Source organism: Scardinius erythrophthalmus (genome assembly GCF_964197995.2).
Source record: "Scardinius erythrophthalmus genome assembly, chromosome: 22".
Taxonomy (NCBI): domain Eukaryota; kingdom Metazoa; phylum Chordata; class Actinopteri; order Cypriniformes; family Leuciscidae; genus Scardinius; species Scardinius erythrophthalmus.
In genome coordinates, this window is record NC_138242.1 from 22231811 (window position 1) to 22251679 (window position 19869).

Genomic DNA, 19869 nt, shown 5'->3' on the forward strand with positions numbered 1-19869 from the left:
GGTCCCTCTCAAATAAAACTATTAATCTTTTTTTCCTCCTCTTTTTTTTTTTTTTTTTTTTGTGTGCGTCTCTGAATGTTTTACAGTCCTGTTACACTTATTAGCTTCTGGCAGCTCCAAAACTTTTAAATGAAAGCCAAATTGCTTTGGTCATGAGAAAGGAAATTAAAGCTCACTCCAGGGGGAAGAATTTCACTGTGAGATCCTCCCAAGGTAGAGTTTCATAACCTTCTGCATGCCTGCTAAAGATGTCACTGCGCACAGGGCCGAGTGTGGTACTGATATAAAAAGACGGTCCGTAATGGGAACAACATGTTCATTTTAGGGAGATTAGGCACCTGGCATGTTTTACATCGGGAGAAGAGGTGCTCCAGGTTTGGGTTTGAGGGAGGAGGTATGCGGTATGGGAGTGGGCTAAATGGTGCACTCACCCGATTCGTTTGAAGGGCAGTCCTTGACGAAGAAAATATCGGCGAGGTTGTCTTCATCTGGAGAAAGGCCCTGCTGGTGCAGCTGCAGCTTGCGGAGACCTTCGGTCTGCTGGTGCTTGACCGAGCGGAGGTGCTGCAGCAGGTTCAGTTTGGCTCGGCTGGAGTAGTCACACAACGCGCAGTAGTAGTAGCAGGACTCTGAGTTACACGCACTCTCTTGTTTTTGCAAGTGCTGCAGGAGGGGAGGAGGTGCGAGCACAGAGAGAGAGAGAGAGAGAGAGAGAGAGAGAGAAAAGGGGAAAAAGTCATTAGGGGCTATACGCTTCACATTAAATTACAGCCGTCGTTTGTTTCACGGGCTGAGACAGCACCTACATGAAACAGATACTTCCTTTCCACCGTAATAATCTCCCGACATGAAATGCATTCCTTCCAGCTTTGTCCCAAACATAAATACTGATAACAAAGAGAGATTGTCAAAGCCAAGTGCTTTAGAGGGGCTGCCCGATGAGGAAAGACAGACGAGGGAGAGCGAGCGAGGTGAAGAGGGGGAGACGAGCCAACGTGTCTCCGCCTGGCATCGCGTAATCTGGGACATATGAGTAATTTACCGCGACAAAAAGTCCAGCTTAACTTAAGTCTGGACTGTGCAACTTTAGAAAGGGATAAGGGGGTGATAGAAGATGGGATCTGGTGGGAGTAATTTACTATCTGTGCAGTGATAAAGATAAGAAAACAAATCTACCAGGGCCTTGCTATAAAACTACCACAGGTCTGCAGGATCATTCGGTAGGAGAGGGGCACCTCGGCTTCCATTCCGCTAATAACGGCCTATGGAGGGTTGTGAAACAGTTTAAACTTAACTGACACACACACATTCAGGTTTTATGTAGTCTAAATATTCACATGCAGCTTTGTGTGTGTATAGAGAGGCGTATGAAGGCCTGTGGCGCATTAGCAGAGGAGAGTGGAAGCTAAACCCCCACGTGGCCTCTTTCTCTCTCTCTCTCTTCTCCGTTGACACAAAAACCCGTTACTCAGACCCCACTCTATGTATGTATGTGTGTGTGTGTGAATCTAACAGTGGTTTTAGTGCAACCATGTTGCTGATGTTTTGAAAGCTTTTTCTAACATTTTTAAACTTCAGCTGTAAAAAAATTATTTTTGAGTGAAGTTTAATTCATTCATGAATCAGTTCAAATGGTAAATCAATTCAAAACAACAATTTGTTTGCCTCATCACTCCTCACTCACTCACTGTATTCCTAACAGAATTTTACCATTTTACATGCTTTAAAATGTTTTAGAAAAATTATATTATATCTCTATATTTTTTCTATTTATTAAATATAAATATTACATATATATATACTGTATACACACAGACAATTATAAAAAATGAAAGTCAATTTAGAGTAATAATAGAATATTTTTTTAATCTATAATACTTGGCTCTAATGTGCATACAGACAAAAGTGTATTAAACTTTTCCTAAAGCTTAAGAGGAAATCCTGGCTACTTTCTCATGCTAATTCCAGCACTATTTACAGCTATTAAACTGCCCCTAAACGCTTTATTTCTCTTGCCATTCCGGCTTCCAGTGGGTCAACTGGTGCGAAAAAGGTGAACAGCCTCCTTCCTCCTCTGCCTCTAACAAAACCCAAACTGGATTGGTCTTTTTAGGGACAAGCACGCACACAAGCACTGAGCTGGTGGGGCTTCCTAAGCTTGTTAATTCTGACAAGAGACTCCAAGCGGAGGCTAGACACAGAAGGAGAGAGAAAGTATTTAAAACAGAGCTTTGTAGGCGAAATCCAAACTGTCCAGCTTTGCATATTGTTCTATTCAGCTCTAATGTGTTTCAAACAGCAGGGCTCCCACATTCAGCCCTGCCTGACAATTATGCACTTTAATTTGGGCTAAAGTTTTGCATTAAAATTGTGCAGTAGTGCACCATGCAAGGCCATAGCAGGCTTCCCCTCCACCTAACACACATACAAAGCCCTCAATCCAACAAACAGTCCCTACTCCCTCCCCATTCCCCAGGCAAGCCAAGCATATCAAGTGTGCCTACATTACTCCCAGACTAATGAACAATGTGTAAAAACAAAAAGCCGAGTGAGGCCTCCATTATCTGATCTTCCGCTAAAACACAAAACCGTCCCTCTCCGAGGCTGAAGGAAGTACCGGTGTGCCTGCAGGTGTGAGCCAGCTAAAAGAAAACCCTTTTGACAAAACAGATTCTTGGACTGTCAGGGATTAGAGTCATGGCACCAGTAGTAACACACATCTTTTCTTTCATAAACTCGGCAGAATTTTCTCACGAGTCTGCAGGGCCGCGCTCCGTAAGGGGCTCTCTGTGGCCATTGAAACGTCTTAAGCTTTAATTAAGTTGAAGTTGTCAGAGGAAAGCCTTTTTGGCACAGATTCAGGGTCATTAATTACAGCTATCTTTGTTTCTTTCCAAAGGGAAGCCCTTCGAAGACATGTGGGGCTACTTGTATGAACTGCCTCCCTGTAAACAGACTCAAACCTGGCTGAACTGGCATATAAACCTCTGGAAGGGTCCTGCCACTTCAGGATAACCGCTACACGTTATGGTTCAGGCCTCTTCTGTCTGTAAATTAAGAGGAGAATGTGCTTAATCTTTCTCGACTCTCCCAAAAACCAAAATGAGATCAATCTCATTCCTAATTGAGAACCAGATGTCTATGGAACCCTTGCATCATAAATTCATCTTAGGTAGTCGTACCGTTAGTGGAAAAAAACCAAACACGAAATTCCATTTAGACTCAAGATGGTTTCTGGGAAAAACAGCAATATAATTTGTTTTCTCTGCATGATGACTAAACCTCATTAGGATGAATAACTATCGCTAATAAACAAGCATTTGCTCAAGGGCTATTGGCTAGCTATTGTCGCATTCATATCCTCATATTGCATTTATGCGTATGTAGCCACTTTTAGAAGCCTCCATTACTATTTTCATACTAATATGAAATAGATTTGTGATGTGTTTGTGAACAAGTCTTAAATTAGTCTGAATCATAATCGCAGCTGTGCATCCATTTTTATGGTCCTAATAAAAAACAATGCAAGCAGACATGTCTAACGTTTAAAGGCCGAAAGAGTGCATAACTCTAGAAAATATTAATTTATTCACTATCAGCATTCCTGCTTTGTTTGCTCAAGACCTATATTGAAATCGAGTATTTTTCTTCCTTCTTTTATAGACCCCTGTGGCACTGGTGCAAGCTGTTCAGAGACTTGAGCCTGGGGTTTCTGATTTATGAGGTTTAAGCTTACCATTTTTAGTACTGCCAGACTCACAAAGCAGTTATATACTACCTGCAAAGTTCAAAATGTTTGTGGCATCCCGTAGCAGATTCTGCCCACCGAAAAGTCAGGATGCTGCTAGCAAAGAAAAGAAGCCCTATTTATTACTAAAATAAATAAATAAATAAGAAGAATAAGACTCCAGTTTCTCTCACCTGAACTTGGTTTTGCAGAAAGCTGGAGGATAAATTGCGCAGTGATTCTGTCAAGTGCTAAGAAAATCTCTGAAACTGCTCCAAGTGCTGTTGTTGTGGGTGGCAAAGAGGCTATCTATGACAATATAGCGGAGCGCTCTTGCCTTTGATGGGTAATTGTTCTAGATTAGCATTTGGCAAACAACCAAGAGTCTAAAACCCCATGGGGTCCAATCATTTTAGCTAACTTGTCGTCCCTGGGTGCCCCTTGGCATGCCAAAGAGCACATCCAGTCGACCGGGATCGTGGGCAAGGGGGTCTGAGGAGGAACACCCACCCCTCACTCTCTCTGGGCTCTCAGGACCTAATCAGGCATAAGTTGGGCGACTCTAAAGCAAAGACGCCATCGTACTGTGCTGCCAAAACAATGCAAATCAAAGCACCAGGGACTCCCCATCACCTGTCAACCTAGGCCCCAATTCCCAGGGAGCGTGTTTTTTCCCTAACCTGACGCGACTTATTTATTTATACTGACTTCAATGATTACAAAACACCTCTCGTTGCCTTCTCCTCTGCCCGTCTGCTGTTGGCAGTAGGAGGCTGGTTTCATTTGTACTGCCTGCAGTGACAAAACAGACTCATTAGTGGCATTCAGAATAAGGATAAGGGCTGTTTGAGACTGGATGTTTATTCACTCCGTTCTGCTAGGATGACAAGACTTCTTCAGACAAGAAAAGAAAAATACGAAGGGTTAAAAATTTTGTTTCTAAACGAAAACAAATTAGGGCATTCAAATGTTTGTTTTTTAGGTCATTAGTGGGGCAAAAATCTAACAAAAAGAAAACATGCAATAATAAGTTTCTTGAGCATTTTTAATAAATCCTATCAGCAAGAAAAAAAAAAAATCTGTTTCTTCCCACCTTTTTTTTTTTAAATACTTGTTTTTATGCTTTCGAAGAGGCACCGGTTTCCGGTCTGACTCTGGGGACCCCGAGAACGAAACAAAAGAAAATAAACAAAAGCTTGTTTTGTTCCTCAAAGCATTTTAAACACATTCCAGCCTTACTTGGAGGCCAGCCAGGTATACGATTCCATCAATGCTGACACCGTCCAAACACATGTTACCAGTAACCACTATTGAGCCTGGAGACATAAATGTAATGTTATATCATGGGTACCGCAGAAGTTGGCAACCTGAGCGAAATTCTTGTGCGAGAGGTATGCCCCCTACATTCCATTCAGAGATTGTGCACAAGGCCACCGTCTTTTCCGCTACAGGCACAAAACGAGCAAAAAAACATCTCTTTTTAACTTTCCCTCTCCCCTACCTCAACAAAACCAAAGGAATGCATCAAAGAGCCCCAAATTACCTCCCCTATTTATTTTTTTCCTCCGAATCCGTCTGGTTCATCATATGTAATTATGGCTTAGGACATTCTGCCAGTGCATGGCTGTATGGTTTGCTGCTTAGGTCATATAATAATAATAATCATCCTTGCAAATGGATGCCAAGTTAAATAAGTGAATTAGCACAATGTGTCTTTCAGCAGCACACTCTCGTCTGAGGTGGCTTGTGGAGACGCAGTAAAGAGAGCGGGACACACCCCCGGGGTCCCTCCAAAACGACTAGAACCCACAACTGCTGCAGCGTCCATCCACAGCCTCTCATTTACTGTAATCGCGCTCAGACCGGCAGGACCGGTCTGAGGTGACATACGCCCCATTTTCCCAAGGACACTGGTTCTGTGGAGCTACAACGCACTGTGGATATTGCCGTTCGCAATGAGGCCTTCAATATGTCAATGCAGTCTGCACTATGACTTTGGAACAGTTCATGTAAATGTTGGCCAGCCAAGCATGGTCTAAACAGAAATCCACCAAAAACACATAAATCTACGAATTGACAGCCGGTTTGCGGAAAGTCTTAAGAGAACTTCTGTGTGTTTCTTTGGAAATATTGCTTTTTCTCTCATGTATATTTACATTCACATTAATCATGTCGAAGTCTGAGTGTGTGTGTTTTACCAGCATTTTAATATGTGGATTGATCCGCAACGTAATATTTCATTGATCGCTGTAAGCGCCAATTCCTGTCGAATCACTATTAAAGCAAACAGTGCACAAGTCTTTGGGAACCAATCATTCCATGCCTTCATACGTTTCTCGCCGAACGGTAAACAGATGAAGAGGGAAACGTGGAGAAAAATATTTCCATGTGGCGCTAATGTTGTTGATCTGGCATATATCATTGGGCCTGCAATAATGTTCTTATGACAGAAGGAAATGAACGAAAACTTAAGACACTACAGGGTTCATGCAATGGTATTCCAAATTCACATGCTCTTCCCACTGGTCCACTGGACTCTCTGACTCTGTTGAAGGTCATATTTTAAAGGAGCCTACTGTAATGAAGATCTTTGCTTATCTAAATATCACATAAAAGATAGAAAAACACAGAGGTGCCTAGACAATATTTTTGGAAACCTTTTGAACTGTGATTGTTAACATTTTTTGGAGCACAATAGGCATGTTTAAATGTTAAACCAAACATTTTGAATGTTTTCACCAGTTTGTTGTCTATGTAGACAGGATTAAACATTTATAATGCCCTAAATGCTGTCTAGGTAGTTTTAGAAACAAAGCCAAAAAACTCTGGTGATGACATCCAGTTGTTGCTGATTGGTAACCAGATAAATTAACCTCGTCTATATAATAGAATCACTGGACTTAAACATGAAGCAGCAGTATTTGAAAATTCCATTTGCATATCACCTCTCACCTCTGTAGTTGATATGGAAGATTAAGAACTAGTCCTTAATCTTCACTCCTCTAATCCTTTCCACCACTAAGACAGACACGAGTGTTCGTCTACTCCTCAAATTGCCTTAAAAGAAAGCAAACTCCCTATGAAAATGGAGGTGTATTTATATTATGGTGATTTAAAATCTGTCGCCTGGACACTTCTCTCCCATTAAATCCACTGACCTTACCATTACCCTTAAAAGCTTTGCCTGTCTCCATCAGAAGGTGAAAAAGACCAGAGGCTCCACCACCATCTTCATGCCACACTATCACACTATCATAATTGTTCATCATCAAAAGTCTAAAATCAGGTTCTCAAGATGTTTGAGACAAAAATAATAATAACAACAACAACAATAATACTACCGGTAATAATAATTATTATAATTATATAACATTTAATAATGAATGGATAATCTTTAATCAAATAATTGATATGGTTTTATATATTTATACATTGCATTCATTTATAAAAAGTAAATGCTGGTCAAATGTCAAATGTATAAAACCATTTGAAAATAAAGAAAAATGTGTCATGTTTTATGTTAAACTGTGCCAGTGGCTCAGCTAATACTGATAGTAAGCTTTGCCTTCAAACACAGAAAATACTATTACAAAAAATGTTGAAACGTTCAAACTACATTAAAATATTCTGAGTATTAAACCGTTTCAAGGTTGTTTGAAAATTATGAATAATGTACAGCAGAATTCAAAAAAAAAATAATAATAATAATACTACTAATAATATATATATATATATATATATATATATATATATATATATATATATATATATATATATATATATATATATATATATATATATATATATATATATATATATATAGCAGATCTTGTATCATACCATCCCCTCACATCTCAGCACATGTTTTAATGCAAACAAAGAGTTATGAGCTCATAGTCTCAGGTGGGAAGCACAGGAAAGGATGATCCATGCGTGTGACCCTCAGCCAGTACAGTACGAGACAGTGGCATTCCGACTAATTATGATGCATGGTATACGGGCTGAAATCTTTCCTTTAAAAAGAGCCCATGCAACGATGAGACAATCTCCCACCTTGTGAATCTGATAAGAGTGGAATGAGCCCCGACTCACCGCTGTGTGCTTTCCCTATTCATACTTTTAAACATTAAACCCTTTCATGTTCCATCTGCCTTCTCCCCTTCCACAACAACATAGAGGAGGGTCCCTGATTTGCATCCTATTATAAGAGGGAGGGGAAGAGGGAGGGAGGAAGAGAGCAGAGGGATCATGGAGAGGAGCTTGTTTAAAGAGCCCTGCCTCTTGCTTTGCTGCTCTCACTCCTCAATGGGAGCACTTCTTAGCCGAACGCTTTGCATATTGCCTACGAAGATCTTCAAGAGTCGAGCCTGTAGGGGTGAACGCTTTTAACCTGTGCTGTATCAAAAGAGTCTAAGTAAATAACACCTTACCCACCCACTAACCCACACATCAAGAGCCGGCGGGGATATATTAAGAATGTTAAATACATACAGACAAATATAAATGTTCTAGTCCTTCTAATGCATATAAACACATCAATTCAAACTGCGGTATTGTAAGTCGATACAACTGATAGAGCTAATGTCTCAACCACAGTTTATGCAGTTACAACCCGTAAAAGGAAAGCCATTGTTTTTTCGCTGAAAAGCCCTAGCCATAGCTTGCATTCCACGGTCCACTCGACATACCACTGGCCACTTTGAAGATTACTGAAATGTTTGCCTTTGTTCTCTGGAGAATCACAAAAACTAGGCAGCCTTCTTTTCAAATACATTGCATCTTTGGGTGAACCATTAGGCTTGGTGACATGCAGACATGTGATCGTGCAGTAAAGCATGATATCAAGGGGAGACCTAAGGTGAGCATTTGAATGTTGGAAAAATTGTAATTAAAGTTCACTGCATTAAACAAAAAGGCCATCTGGATCTCACGGAAATGCTTTTAACAATTATAAAAATGATAATTCAACGGGTTAATTTAACTAAATGTGGAAAAAATCATGGGTGTAATCCCAAACAAGTGAGGGGGACTTCTATCAGATCTATTTCAAAGCATTAAGGATTACTAGTAGCAGTCTAATCCTGCTGAACCTAAGGGGAGGTAAATCGTATTGTGTTGGAAATCCTGGCCAGGAAAGAACAGGAGGTTAAATGAGTTCTTTGCTCTGTAATCGAATATCACACTCTACTTATCTATTCAGTGAGCACCTAATGTTTAAAATCAATTACTTGAGGAATGCTTTCTTGCATTCAGGTCTGTTAATGTGAGCAAAAACTGCCACCCATGACTGCTGCTCTGTCTTCACTAGGGCATCCGTTCTGGGCCTGGCTCTTATTAAACGACACACGTCAATATTGATCTTAATTCCAATCTTTTCTGCAAACTCTCTCTCTCTCTTTGCCATTAATTGTGGACCGACCTAATAATCTTTGGGATGACTCTTCTTTTTTTAAACATGCAGCCTTGAGTGTAGCTACTTAAAATAACTGGGAGAATAAAGGTTAACACTGAAAGAAAAATCTCAGCTGAGTTACAGGGGAGACCTCAGGGGAACGTGTGATGTTCAGGCATACATTTATTGTTCAATAATGCTTTCCAGACAAAGTCATATGTTTGCTCTCCGTCTGTGTCTGGAGAGTTAAAACAAAGCTAATTACCTTCAGCCAGCTATTTCACCAAGAATATCATATTATTGCAATTCAAGTCCTTCCACGGCTGGCCTTATCAGAGAACTGTGAGTCATCCTTTGTTAAGCTGGGCCCAAATCCCACGAGAAATGGAGGGGTGGAGAGGGGAGTGAAAAAGAGAGGAAAAAAAAAAAAAGAATGAGGAAAAGAAAGGAAAGGGGTAAAAATGACAAACTCCTGCCACTCTTTGTTCCTGGGAGTGCCACGCTCCCCTTCAGGGCTCGGTAAGTCTTATTTCCCCTGCTATGGTTCCCATACCTGTCAGACTCAATAGCCTTCACAGTGCCTGCACAGAGACAAATGGGCTGACCTGGCCGGCCTCTCTGACCCAGGGCCAACAGGAAGATCACATCTGGTTATTAATATCAGAGCATCCTCATATGGCGGCCCCCCACCCATCTCACAAGATAGAAAGAAAAGAAAACAGCAAAACAGGAAATAACCAAACAGAGAGGGGTGTCGGGGGCACCACACTTTATCACAATGCTTTAAGTTGTCCGTCAGCAAACGTTAGTCCTGTGGGGCCGGTGTGGAGATGACCATCTGCTTATGAGCGGGGAGGGCATGATGGGAGAAATACCTATTAATATCTATGAGGATTAATGACAGCAGGGCCTAGCTGAAGCCTGGGCTTTGTGTTTGCACCCACACTCGTCTGTCTGTATGCTTTAATTATACCCCCTCCCCCTCGCGCCCTCCCCTGAAAGATTCCCATTGTAATCCGCGTGCAGGTGAAAGACGAGAGCGTCTGAATAATCTGGCCTCGCTGTTGGGTCAGAGCGGGAGGCAGAGAGAGTGCTGACATACTTTTATGCCTGCAGAGAGTAAGTGGATAAACGGACGCGTTTGTGAGCCTGTGGTTTTGTTTGCATTCGGAAAGTAAAGCGCAGGCTTGCATAAGGTCGTTTGGACCTGTTCAAAAAGTCCTATGCCACTGTGGGGACCAGCTCTTATTGGCAAACAGCTGAGACTGGGCCACATCCGCTTTTCTTTTTGGGCCATTCTCTCTCATCTCCTCCCAGGTTTGGATGCTTTCTATGAGGTAGTGTCTAATTTTGCAGATAGCATGAGAATAAATGCAACAAACAGGGTTAAACCAACCAAATCTATCGAAAACAACATATTTTGATGCACTTCAGGGAGGTTATAAGCAATAAATCACCCAAACTTTTTACAGGACACAAAAGAAGATAATTTGCGGAGCACAAAAGAAGATATTTTGAAGGTATTTTTTTGAAGGATATTGGTTTCAAAAGTCATTGGGGTCCAATGCTATTTACTTTCATTATATGGACAAAAACAGTTAATACATTATTCAAAATATTTTCTATGTTCTGCAGAAGTCAGTCATACAGGTTTGAAATGATACGAGAATGAATAATTGTCAGAATTACATTTTTTGGTGCCCACGTTGGAGATGCTGGTTTGAGTCCGGCCTGTATTTATTAAAACATTTTTGGAAAAAAGCCCCAAAATAAAATACAATGTGTATTTTCAAGGGACAACAACAATGATGATGATGCTATATGAAGGGTCATGCAAAATAGATCCTCCTCGTTCTTCTATAGCACAATGGCTTTTTATGCAAATACCCTCAACTCAATCTCCTGTCCATTTTACCATCAGATCGGGGGAAATGACAGACAATAATTTGAGCTGCATATATATGGGGCATTTGATTTTCAAATGAGAAGGAGTGAGGCTGACCTTCAGTAATGAATGTGCTGTAATATAATATGCCCATCAACCAGCAGCCATCTTGGTATAGAAAGATAGAGGAAAAGAGTGAGAGAAAAAAAGGGGAAAATGAGAAGGAAATACTGACCTTCTGGATGAGAATAAAAGGAGAAAAACATAAAAAAGGGTTGGGAAAAGTCTTTTGATAAATCTGAAATTCCAGTCTCCTCACTCTCGCATTCTCTCCTCCTCCCTCTTTTCTCTGCTCCCCTCTTTTAATTTCCCCTCTCATTTCCCTGCCCCGACCAATGGTGTTGCCATCCGTATCATGGATAATGAGATGGGCTATCTGCCTCTCCCTGGGGACAAGGCCACGGAAAGCCAGTCGCTGCAGCTCCATCTCCCCGCCTGCCTCCGCCAGAAAGAGGCGCATTATGTGTGCTACGGCCCCTGTGGCTCAAAACGGGGAGAAAGGAGACAAGGAAGGAAAAAAAATAGAGGAGGAAAATACAAATATGGAAATGGTGCCTTGCACTCCAGACAGACAAAAAATTCTGCTTGACTGATGACGGATGCTCTGGGAGGGGGGTGGCTGCTGTAATTAAGTAGTCCATAGCCCCTGACGCGCAACTGGGGGATACACGCTGGACATCCTTATGTGCTGCACACAAGCCTCCAGAGAGGAGAAGTACAGAGAGAGAAGGGAATGCAAACAGAGGGGGAGGAAAAATGAGAGTCAGAGTGGGAGATAGAAGAGAAGAGCACAGCGAGGACCACCTGGTGAACAGGTGTGGGTCGTATATGCCTTCCCCCCCCCCGCTTCCAACATACTGACCATGAACATTCTTGGCTTCAAATGACCCAAGTGCCCAGCGCAAATCGGCTCTTTGGAGCAACACACATTTCTCACCGTTTCTTAATCAAGCGTTACACCGCCTTTGAATGGCCTTGACAGATTTACACTCGACTACATCTGCGTTTATTTGAGTGCTTATTAACGAAAATTGTATAACGATAATATATCATTACTGTAGGCTAAAGCAAAACACTAACAGGTCAAGAATATGTAGGCTATTGTATTTATTTTAATAGCTGAATTACGTCATAATAGTAAAAAAAAAAGTCCAAGGCTGTTTTAGGTGTGGGCTTGGGAGCTTTAAAACCACGTATGAGAAGCCGTAGTCTTTCACAAAAAGGAAACATTGCACTGCTAATGTAATTTAGGTCTTTTTTTAATGTCTGGAAAATCTGAACTCTACATAAAAAAAAAAAAAAAAAAAAATGTAGGTACAAAGCTGCAATAAAAATACTGAATATGCTTTTTGTTTGTATCCTCAATCATTTTGGGCCATAATGATACTTTATGTTCCGGGGCTCATATGGAAAGGTCATCAATACTTTGTTCTTTAGTGCGCTACCCTTTCACCTTTGAACATAAAAGACGAGGTGTTTTTCTAGTCAAATAAAGAAACCTCTTTTTCTTTTTTCCCAACATTTACTACCAAATATACAAGAGCGAAACGGTCCGGTTTCTGCCAAAAGCATTAGAATCCGCATCTGTAGAACAGATTTCCCTCTCTCTGGGTAAAGGTGGGGGCGCGAGGAGATGAGAGAGCCAGAGCGAACCCCCTCACCCCCTCTGTGTCAAATGGACACCCTTATCTCTCCATCAAAATTCAGCCCCCATCACCTGTTTTAATATTTCTTAAAATGTGAGCCAATAAAACTCAAACGAGTAGAAATCCATTTGAGTGTTAATATTTTTTTTCACCTCAGCAAGTATTTAAACTCTTAATAAAAACTATACGAACTACAGCTTACATTAGATTATATGTCTCTCTGTTAGACTACATCACTAATTTCAAAGCTTCAAAAGGAAAAACACAACTGTTGTGCCGGTTTAGGATTAAACCCAAAAGATAGGGACCATTTTAATTCTACATATTCTGCATAGCCATGTGCTGTTCTAAAAAAGAAAGTGTAAGTGTTAGTGCCTAAAAAAAAAAAAAAAAAAATCAGGTAAACTAATTAGATATTTCAGAATGAAAGCAAACAATCATGTCAATAATCAGGCAGTGACCCAACTACACATGCACGTGAAGAAACAAATCTACTGCGAGACTTACTAAGATCATAGCTAAGCTATGCCTTTCTCTTCTTCTAATCTCCAATCTATTTGTCTTTCGATGTGATCCCAAATGCTCTCTGTTGCCATGGAGCCTTTTTATTTGCTTAGAGAATTAGCCAAGCCCCCTGACCCCCCCACCCCTTTCTAAACTGCTGAGGATTTCAAAACATTCCCATGGACTGTGTCTTTAATGCCAGGCCTCCAAATACCACATGCGATTCTTTCAGCCCTTTATTTGCCTCATGCTGACTTCACCCATTGGAGGATTTGCCCTTTGTTGTTTAGTTACTTGCTCTGTATTTCTAACACTGTCTGAATACATTAATAACACGAAGCAGCTCAAAGTCTCATTTCTGTTATAAAAAATAAAAAAAGGAAAACCAGACCATTTGTTATTCTCGGAAGGCCTTTTGAGCATTTGGTTCTGAACTAAATCTTTTTCAGGAGGTTCTCGGTGTGAAAGTGACAGTAGTTATACCTTCCTCTTAAAAAGCCCTTTTTGGATGACCATATGCGTAATTTTGTCAAAGAAATTAATTGTTCGCATTATTGCTATCATCACAAGGCTGCCAATTTCTTATGTAGTCTAGCCATTGTCAGCTGCTAAATTCACTTTTCTAAATATACAGCCCAGTACGGCTTACGAGCACACAAGTCAAAAGTGACTAATGCTGGTCAATAGATCCTCATTAAGTTAATACAGTTTATCCAGAGGAGTCCACTAATGTGTCTGGGATGTGATGCTGGTCTATGATTTCAGGATGTTAGTATTATTGTTTCAGGCAATCACACAAGTCCAGTAAGTCAACACCCAAATGCACTTAAGAACAGGATGAGGCTGCAGTGGCCTCTGTTCAACCCCCACCACTGTGGATCAGTTATCTGCCTTAGGCCTGGCAGTAAATTATGACCCGCAAATCAAAAAAAGAAGGTACATTAAAACGTGATTTGTACATGTCAAATAACTGGTATAAAGCAGGAAGATCTAAAAAAATAATCATGACATTTTCCCTTTCTTATGAATGCATGTGGACAAACACACGGTCACACGTTCAAAATTCGTCAGCTGTTCACATGACGCTGTTATACGCTGGCTGATGAGGCAGCTTTTTACAGAGGTGAAAATTCAGTGAAGTGCTATAGTATTGGCCAACTGTTAAACATATTGATATTTCTGGCAGAAATTCAATTAGGTTTGATTTCTGAAATGCATCATGTAAACAGGCTGACTGGCATATTCCTGTCTTTACAGGAAAGAGAGCAGAGGAAACTGGGAAAAGGGTGAGCATGGAAGGCCAAATCAAATTTACAGCAGGACTAATGACATTTGACATCATAAAAAAACAAGGTGCTAGAAAATAACTGTGCACCTTTTGTGTTCTTTTGACCATGACCACTGAATTAACTGTCCGCCGTCAAGTGCAGTGACAAAATACGTATAATGCAATACAAGTTAAATAAAACAAAGTAAATATTAACCTATGTGACACAGAGAACATACAGAACTAGGACAGTGTGTCATGACACAGTTCAACACAAAGTAAACATAACTGACCTTGTAGACCTTCAGCGCCGCTTCGTGCCTCTGGTTGGTTGCATGCAGTCTCAGCTTCTCCACACTGTTGCTGTAGTAGTCACAGGCATTGCACTTCAGGTGCACAGGGTTGCCGATGGCAATGCACTTGAGACGCCACTGGTTGGCTTTGCCACCTTCCTTGATGTGGGCCACCAGCTGATACTTCTGCATGTGCTTGTCGGTCTTGCAGTGTAGCTGGAAATTGGCCTTGAGCTGCGTGTTGTAGTTGCACAGCTTGCACTGGTAGACGTCTCCCATCACGGCTCTCCACTCCTCTTCCGGAAGCGATCTCTCTGCCGCCACGTGCCCGCTGAGGGCCTCCAGGCTGTCAGAGCTGAATTTGTTGCACACCGCACACTGGAAGAGTTTCAGCAGCGGGTCGTTGATGCAAGGTGACAGCTCCCCAGCAGAGAGGACGGACAGGTCATCACCCATTAGCTGACCACTCACAAGACGCAACTCCGCAGGCAGCTCATTATTTACTGCAGGGAGAGGGAAGGGAGAGAGAGAGGGAGAGAGAGAGAGAGAGAGAGAGAGAGAGAGAGAGAGAGAGAGAGAGAGAGAGAGAGAGAGAGAGAGAGAGAAGAGAGAGAGAGAGAGAGAGAGAAGGAGAGAGGGAGAGAGAGAGCGAAGGAGAGAGGGAGAGAGAGAGCGAAGGGAAGAGGTGGGGCACAGTCACAGGGAGGAGAGAAAGAGAAAAGGTTTTTTTTTTATTAAACAAAATTTAAAAAAGAGCTGAGAGACTGGTGTAGGGCACCCATACAAAGGGATTTGATAAAATAAAGCCCCAGTAAGGAGTATGGCTTTTATAAAGCCTTAACTATAAAAAGCTATAATAGGATTGAATCAGGATCAATTACAATCATCCCTTTCAAGTTCTAAACTCCCTCATCAGATAGCTTTAATTACTCCTACCAGGCATTCCTGAGTTTGTACTCAGGCACGTTTCTCTCTCTCTCCCTCTCTCTCTTTAAAGACATGAAACTGATCAATATAAAATGAGCCAGCTTCAATGGTAGTCCTAAAAATTTAAATAATAAAAAACAGATCAGCTTACATCTAATTGTAATTTAGTCTTTGATCTCTGCACTTTTAGAAGCAAACTGGATCATTTTCCTTACCCTCAACCCCCTGGAAAAAAAGCTTTAAATTTAATAATTACACAAGATCAAGACAAGGTACAAATATAGCATTTTGTCCGACAGAGAGTTTCTGAGTTGCTAGATAAAAGTACTCAGTGGAAACAATATTTCTTGACAGGCTAGTGTATGTGTCAGTCTATACTAAGTTTGGAGGTAAAGATCCATGAGATGAATACACAGGCTTACAGAAACAGATTCAGAAATGCTGTGTTTGGTCTTCATCGACAAAGTGAAAGAACAAAAACTGCTACTGCTAGTGTTGTGTGCAATCTGTTCCCTACAATCCGTGTTAAGATGAGGTTTTTCTGGGTGGAGCAAAGGACTAAGTTTAAAAAAATGAAGAAGCAGATTCTCACATGGCAGCTCAAAACACAGAACAGACTGAGAGCAGGATACAATAATGACAGGAGTAATAAGACCAGAGTCAGTGAAGGAAAGAGAGAACAAAAGAAAGTGAGTGACAAGCATATCCAAGGGAAAACTACTTACCGTGACCAGGAGCCAGAGCTGCGGCAGTGTTAGGGTCAAGCTGGAAGGGGTTGATCATCATCTGTGGGTCTGAAGGGTTATCCAGTTTCATCCCGGTGAGGCCGATGTTCTGGGCCAGGTAGTACTGGTAGAGCTCCGCCTCAGCTGGCGCCAAGCCTAGATGCAGGTTGTGCTGGATCTGCTTCATGTTCTGCTGAAGAAGCATCATGTTGTGCATGTGTTTCTCACTTGTCATATGAATGCGCAAGTTGCGAGCCACGTTGGTCTCATAGTCGCAGACCTCACATCGCCACGTGGGCTTCTGTTTGGGCTTGGAGGGCGAGGGTGTGCCACATCCGCTCAAGCCGGCGTTTGACACAGGAGCAGGGTGGTTGTAGATGGCTTCCGTTCCTCCGTTCTGCAGCGTCTGCACATTGTTGAGGTGCTTGTCTGACTGCATGTGTATGCTAAGGTTGCCTTTGGTGGTTGTGGAGTAGTTGCACACCTCGCAGCGGAAAGGTTTGTAGCCACAGGTATAGCTCTCGCCCCGGGCTAGTCGAGGATGAGGCTGGCCCGTGCGGCAATAGGCACAAGAGCCTCCAGACTCTGGGTGTTTCTCCTTCATGTGAGCATCCAGGGTCTGCTGGTATTTGTAGTGCCAATTGCATTTGGGGCATTTCAGCGTCTTGCAGGAGTTCCGTGAGTGCATCATAGTCATGTGACCACCAAGTGAACGGGACGAACCTAAGACAGTGTCGCATTTGGGGCATTCAATTCCACTTCCAGGAGAGCCCTCTCCTGGGCCAGGGGTGCCAGGGGTGCTGGGCGTGGCAGCATGCTGGTGCAGTGGGCCTGGGCTCTCGTCGTCTCGTCGCATCAGGTCAAGAGGAAGAGATGGTGGACTGCCATCCCTGCCGCTGTTGGAGTCGCAGCCTCCACTCGTAGAGTCATTGCTGTAGTCCAAGCTGGCAGCAGCTTGCTTTGTCTTCTCTAGGTCATTGGCAAAAGTCACAGAGGAAGTAGTACCCCTTTCACTAAATTTTAGCACACTGGACGAAAAAGGAGAAATGCTTTGGTTTAAGAGAGAGAAATCTTTGCTACTGGTACTATCTCCAAGTTCACAAACACCATCATCGTCGAGCTCGTTCGAATACATGTCTTCATCCTCCTCAGCATCAGCCACATCTCTGGGCTCGCATTTGATGAGGAGCTCACCATTCGCATGCAAAGTGCTAACGTCCTTCTGCCGTTCACAGTTGCTCTCCTGATCCCTGCACCCAGCCCCTGGTGACGAGCGCTGGAGAAACGCAGAGCAGACGGGGGACTTGAGCGCCGAGGTGGCCGCAACCCCGAGGTTCAGTTCAGCCTTTGGCATCTGGGCACTCCTGGGCGACTGGTCTGCAGAAGATGCCAAACTGGCACTTCCTTTCAGGAAGGCGAAACCAGCCTGCAGGGAATCACCGTTATCCATGTGAATGGTGTTCCACAGGCTGTGAATGCCTGGATCAGGGCCCATGAAGTTTGCAGTAGAAAAATGTGGTAACACAGAATTGTTTTTTTTTGGTTCCAGAAAGCTTATAAGAGGTTCTTTGTCTTTACCAATGCCCTGTATGATGGCAGAGACATATTTATTACTAAGGAGCTTCTGCTCCTGCTCATTGAGGGTCATCCGATGATCATGCACAGCATGGGTTACAAATGACCTACTATAACCAAAAGACAACTTGCACAAGAAACACATCAGAATAGGTTTCCTTTTCCCATCACTAATGCAACCATCAAATTTAGACAAGTCCACATTGTTTGGAACATCTTTGGACACACAGGAGTTTTTGGCTGCACCATCAATGGTAAGATAGTCTTTATCACTCTTGTGTCGGAGATCGTAGACACGGAAACTGTGCAACACAGGACCATCTCCTGCTAATGCTGAGGTATTTGGGAAAGCCTGATCGGCCATAAATGGTTTCCCGAGGGATGAAGCGATGTGAAAGGTATTGATCACTTGTGGATAAAAGGACATGGGGGCTGTGGCCGACTGCTCAGTCTTGTCCCCAGCAGCAGTTTGGGAGTTTGAAAACAGTGCTGGGGAGAAGAGGCTTTTGGCCCCTGACTGGGCATCCTGGCCACCTTCTTTGGAGTCCTCAAGAATAAAAGCTGAGCCATCTGGCTGGTAAACTATCTCTCCTGTCAGGTTCTCTACATCGCTGTCCTCAAGGTCACTGACCTCGCTCTCGTTCTCGTCCTTCAGAAGGGGAAGGCGAGCGTTCGGGCAGTGGTGCTCCATGTATTTTTGTAAACTAGAGAAGGAAGTGGCACATTCGTTGCAGGGGATCTCTTTAGTGGCCACGCCTATCGCATTCTCCACGTTCAATCCTGATGCAGTCTCTCGACGGCTCTCCTCCTTCCTCAGGTTGTCATCCGCAGGGCTGTTTTCCTTGTCAGGCTCCATCCCAGGGACTTTCTCTGGCACCTCATTATCAAGATGTGTCGTCTCACGTAGCTTTGATATCTGCTGCCCATTTTCCTGCCTTGAGAGAGAAGGGGAGTCACAAGTTTCCATGGTAATCGCTACATGGGGATCTCATTTCATCCAGCCTGTCAGGGACCTGTATAAATAAAAAAACAAAAGAGAGCAAAGGCATATTAGAATGTGTATAATGATGGCGTACCTGATCTTCAGAAAGTGCTGTCCTTGATAATACAGAGAACATTCCTGCTCTGCAATTACTCGTGAATTAGCTCAAAAATGAGCAGCAGAGATCTATCTAGAAAAAAAGCTGTATAATTTTAAAAATGCACAGACACACACTTAGCAGATTTTAGCAAAAGTTATCAAGAGATTTCAAGTTATAAAAAAGGTTTAAGTATGAGACTTTTTCAATAACCAGTGCAGCACTCCCCTTAAAATCAATCCACTCCCACACAAAAGTTTCAGTGAGCCCCCTTTATCACTGCAACATAATTACAATAAGCAAAGAAAAGGGGGATGAACCACCACATTCAAATCATGACCACTTTGGCAGAGAGAGGCGGTATCTCTTTGGTTCCTATGTTATTCAGTAAATCAGCTTACTCCAAATCTTCCCTCAGAGAGATCCCCCAGCAGGTATCTAACAAGCCCTGAGTAAGCAGCCATCCAAATTCTAACCCACGCTTTTGCCTCTCTGACAATCACCCCAAACTCAAATTAATATTTACCACACCCAGTCCAGTCACCCCGGGAGGGCCGTCTCGCAATTTCTTTTCACTTTTTTGTTTTTCATTTTTCATCCTTGGCAGCTCAAAAATCCAAGCACATAAAGCACACCATTTGAAATACCATTGTGATGTTATCTATCCTGGATAGCTGCCCATCTCCCAACTGTCACTGCCTCAATCAGGGTCTCTCCTGGCTTTCACAAATCATACGTGCACCTTGCTGATGAAAACCCTTCAATCATTTTTTTTTTTTCTTGGACCAC

The 19869-nt window shown here is 42.5% G+C and overlaps 1 protein-coding gene across 2 annotated transcripts in view; it reads right to left on the reverse strand.

Moving 5' to 3' along the window:
• The window catches only part of zfhx4 (zinc finger homeobox 4), a 73805-nt gene that overhangs the window by 38513 nt on the left and 15423 nt on the right, over positions 1–19869 (reverse strand). For both annotated transcript variants that reach the window (XM_081353047.1, XM_081353046.1), the window contains exons 2-4: positions 16427–19014; positions 14775–15277; positions 432–663 (exon numbers count right to left, since the gene is read on the reverse strand). In XM_081353047.1, the coding sequence (XP_081209173.1) occupies positions 432–663; positions 14775–15277; positions 16427–18968 (3277 nt within the window). In that variant the 5' untranslated portion in view covers positions 18969–19014. The remainder of the gene's footprint in view (positions 1–431; positions 664–14774; positions 15278–16426; positions 19015–19869) is intronic.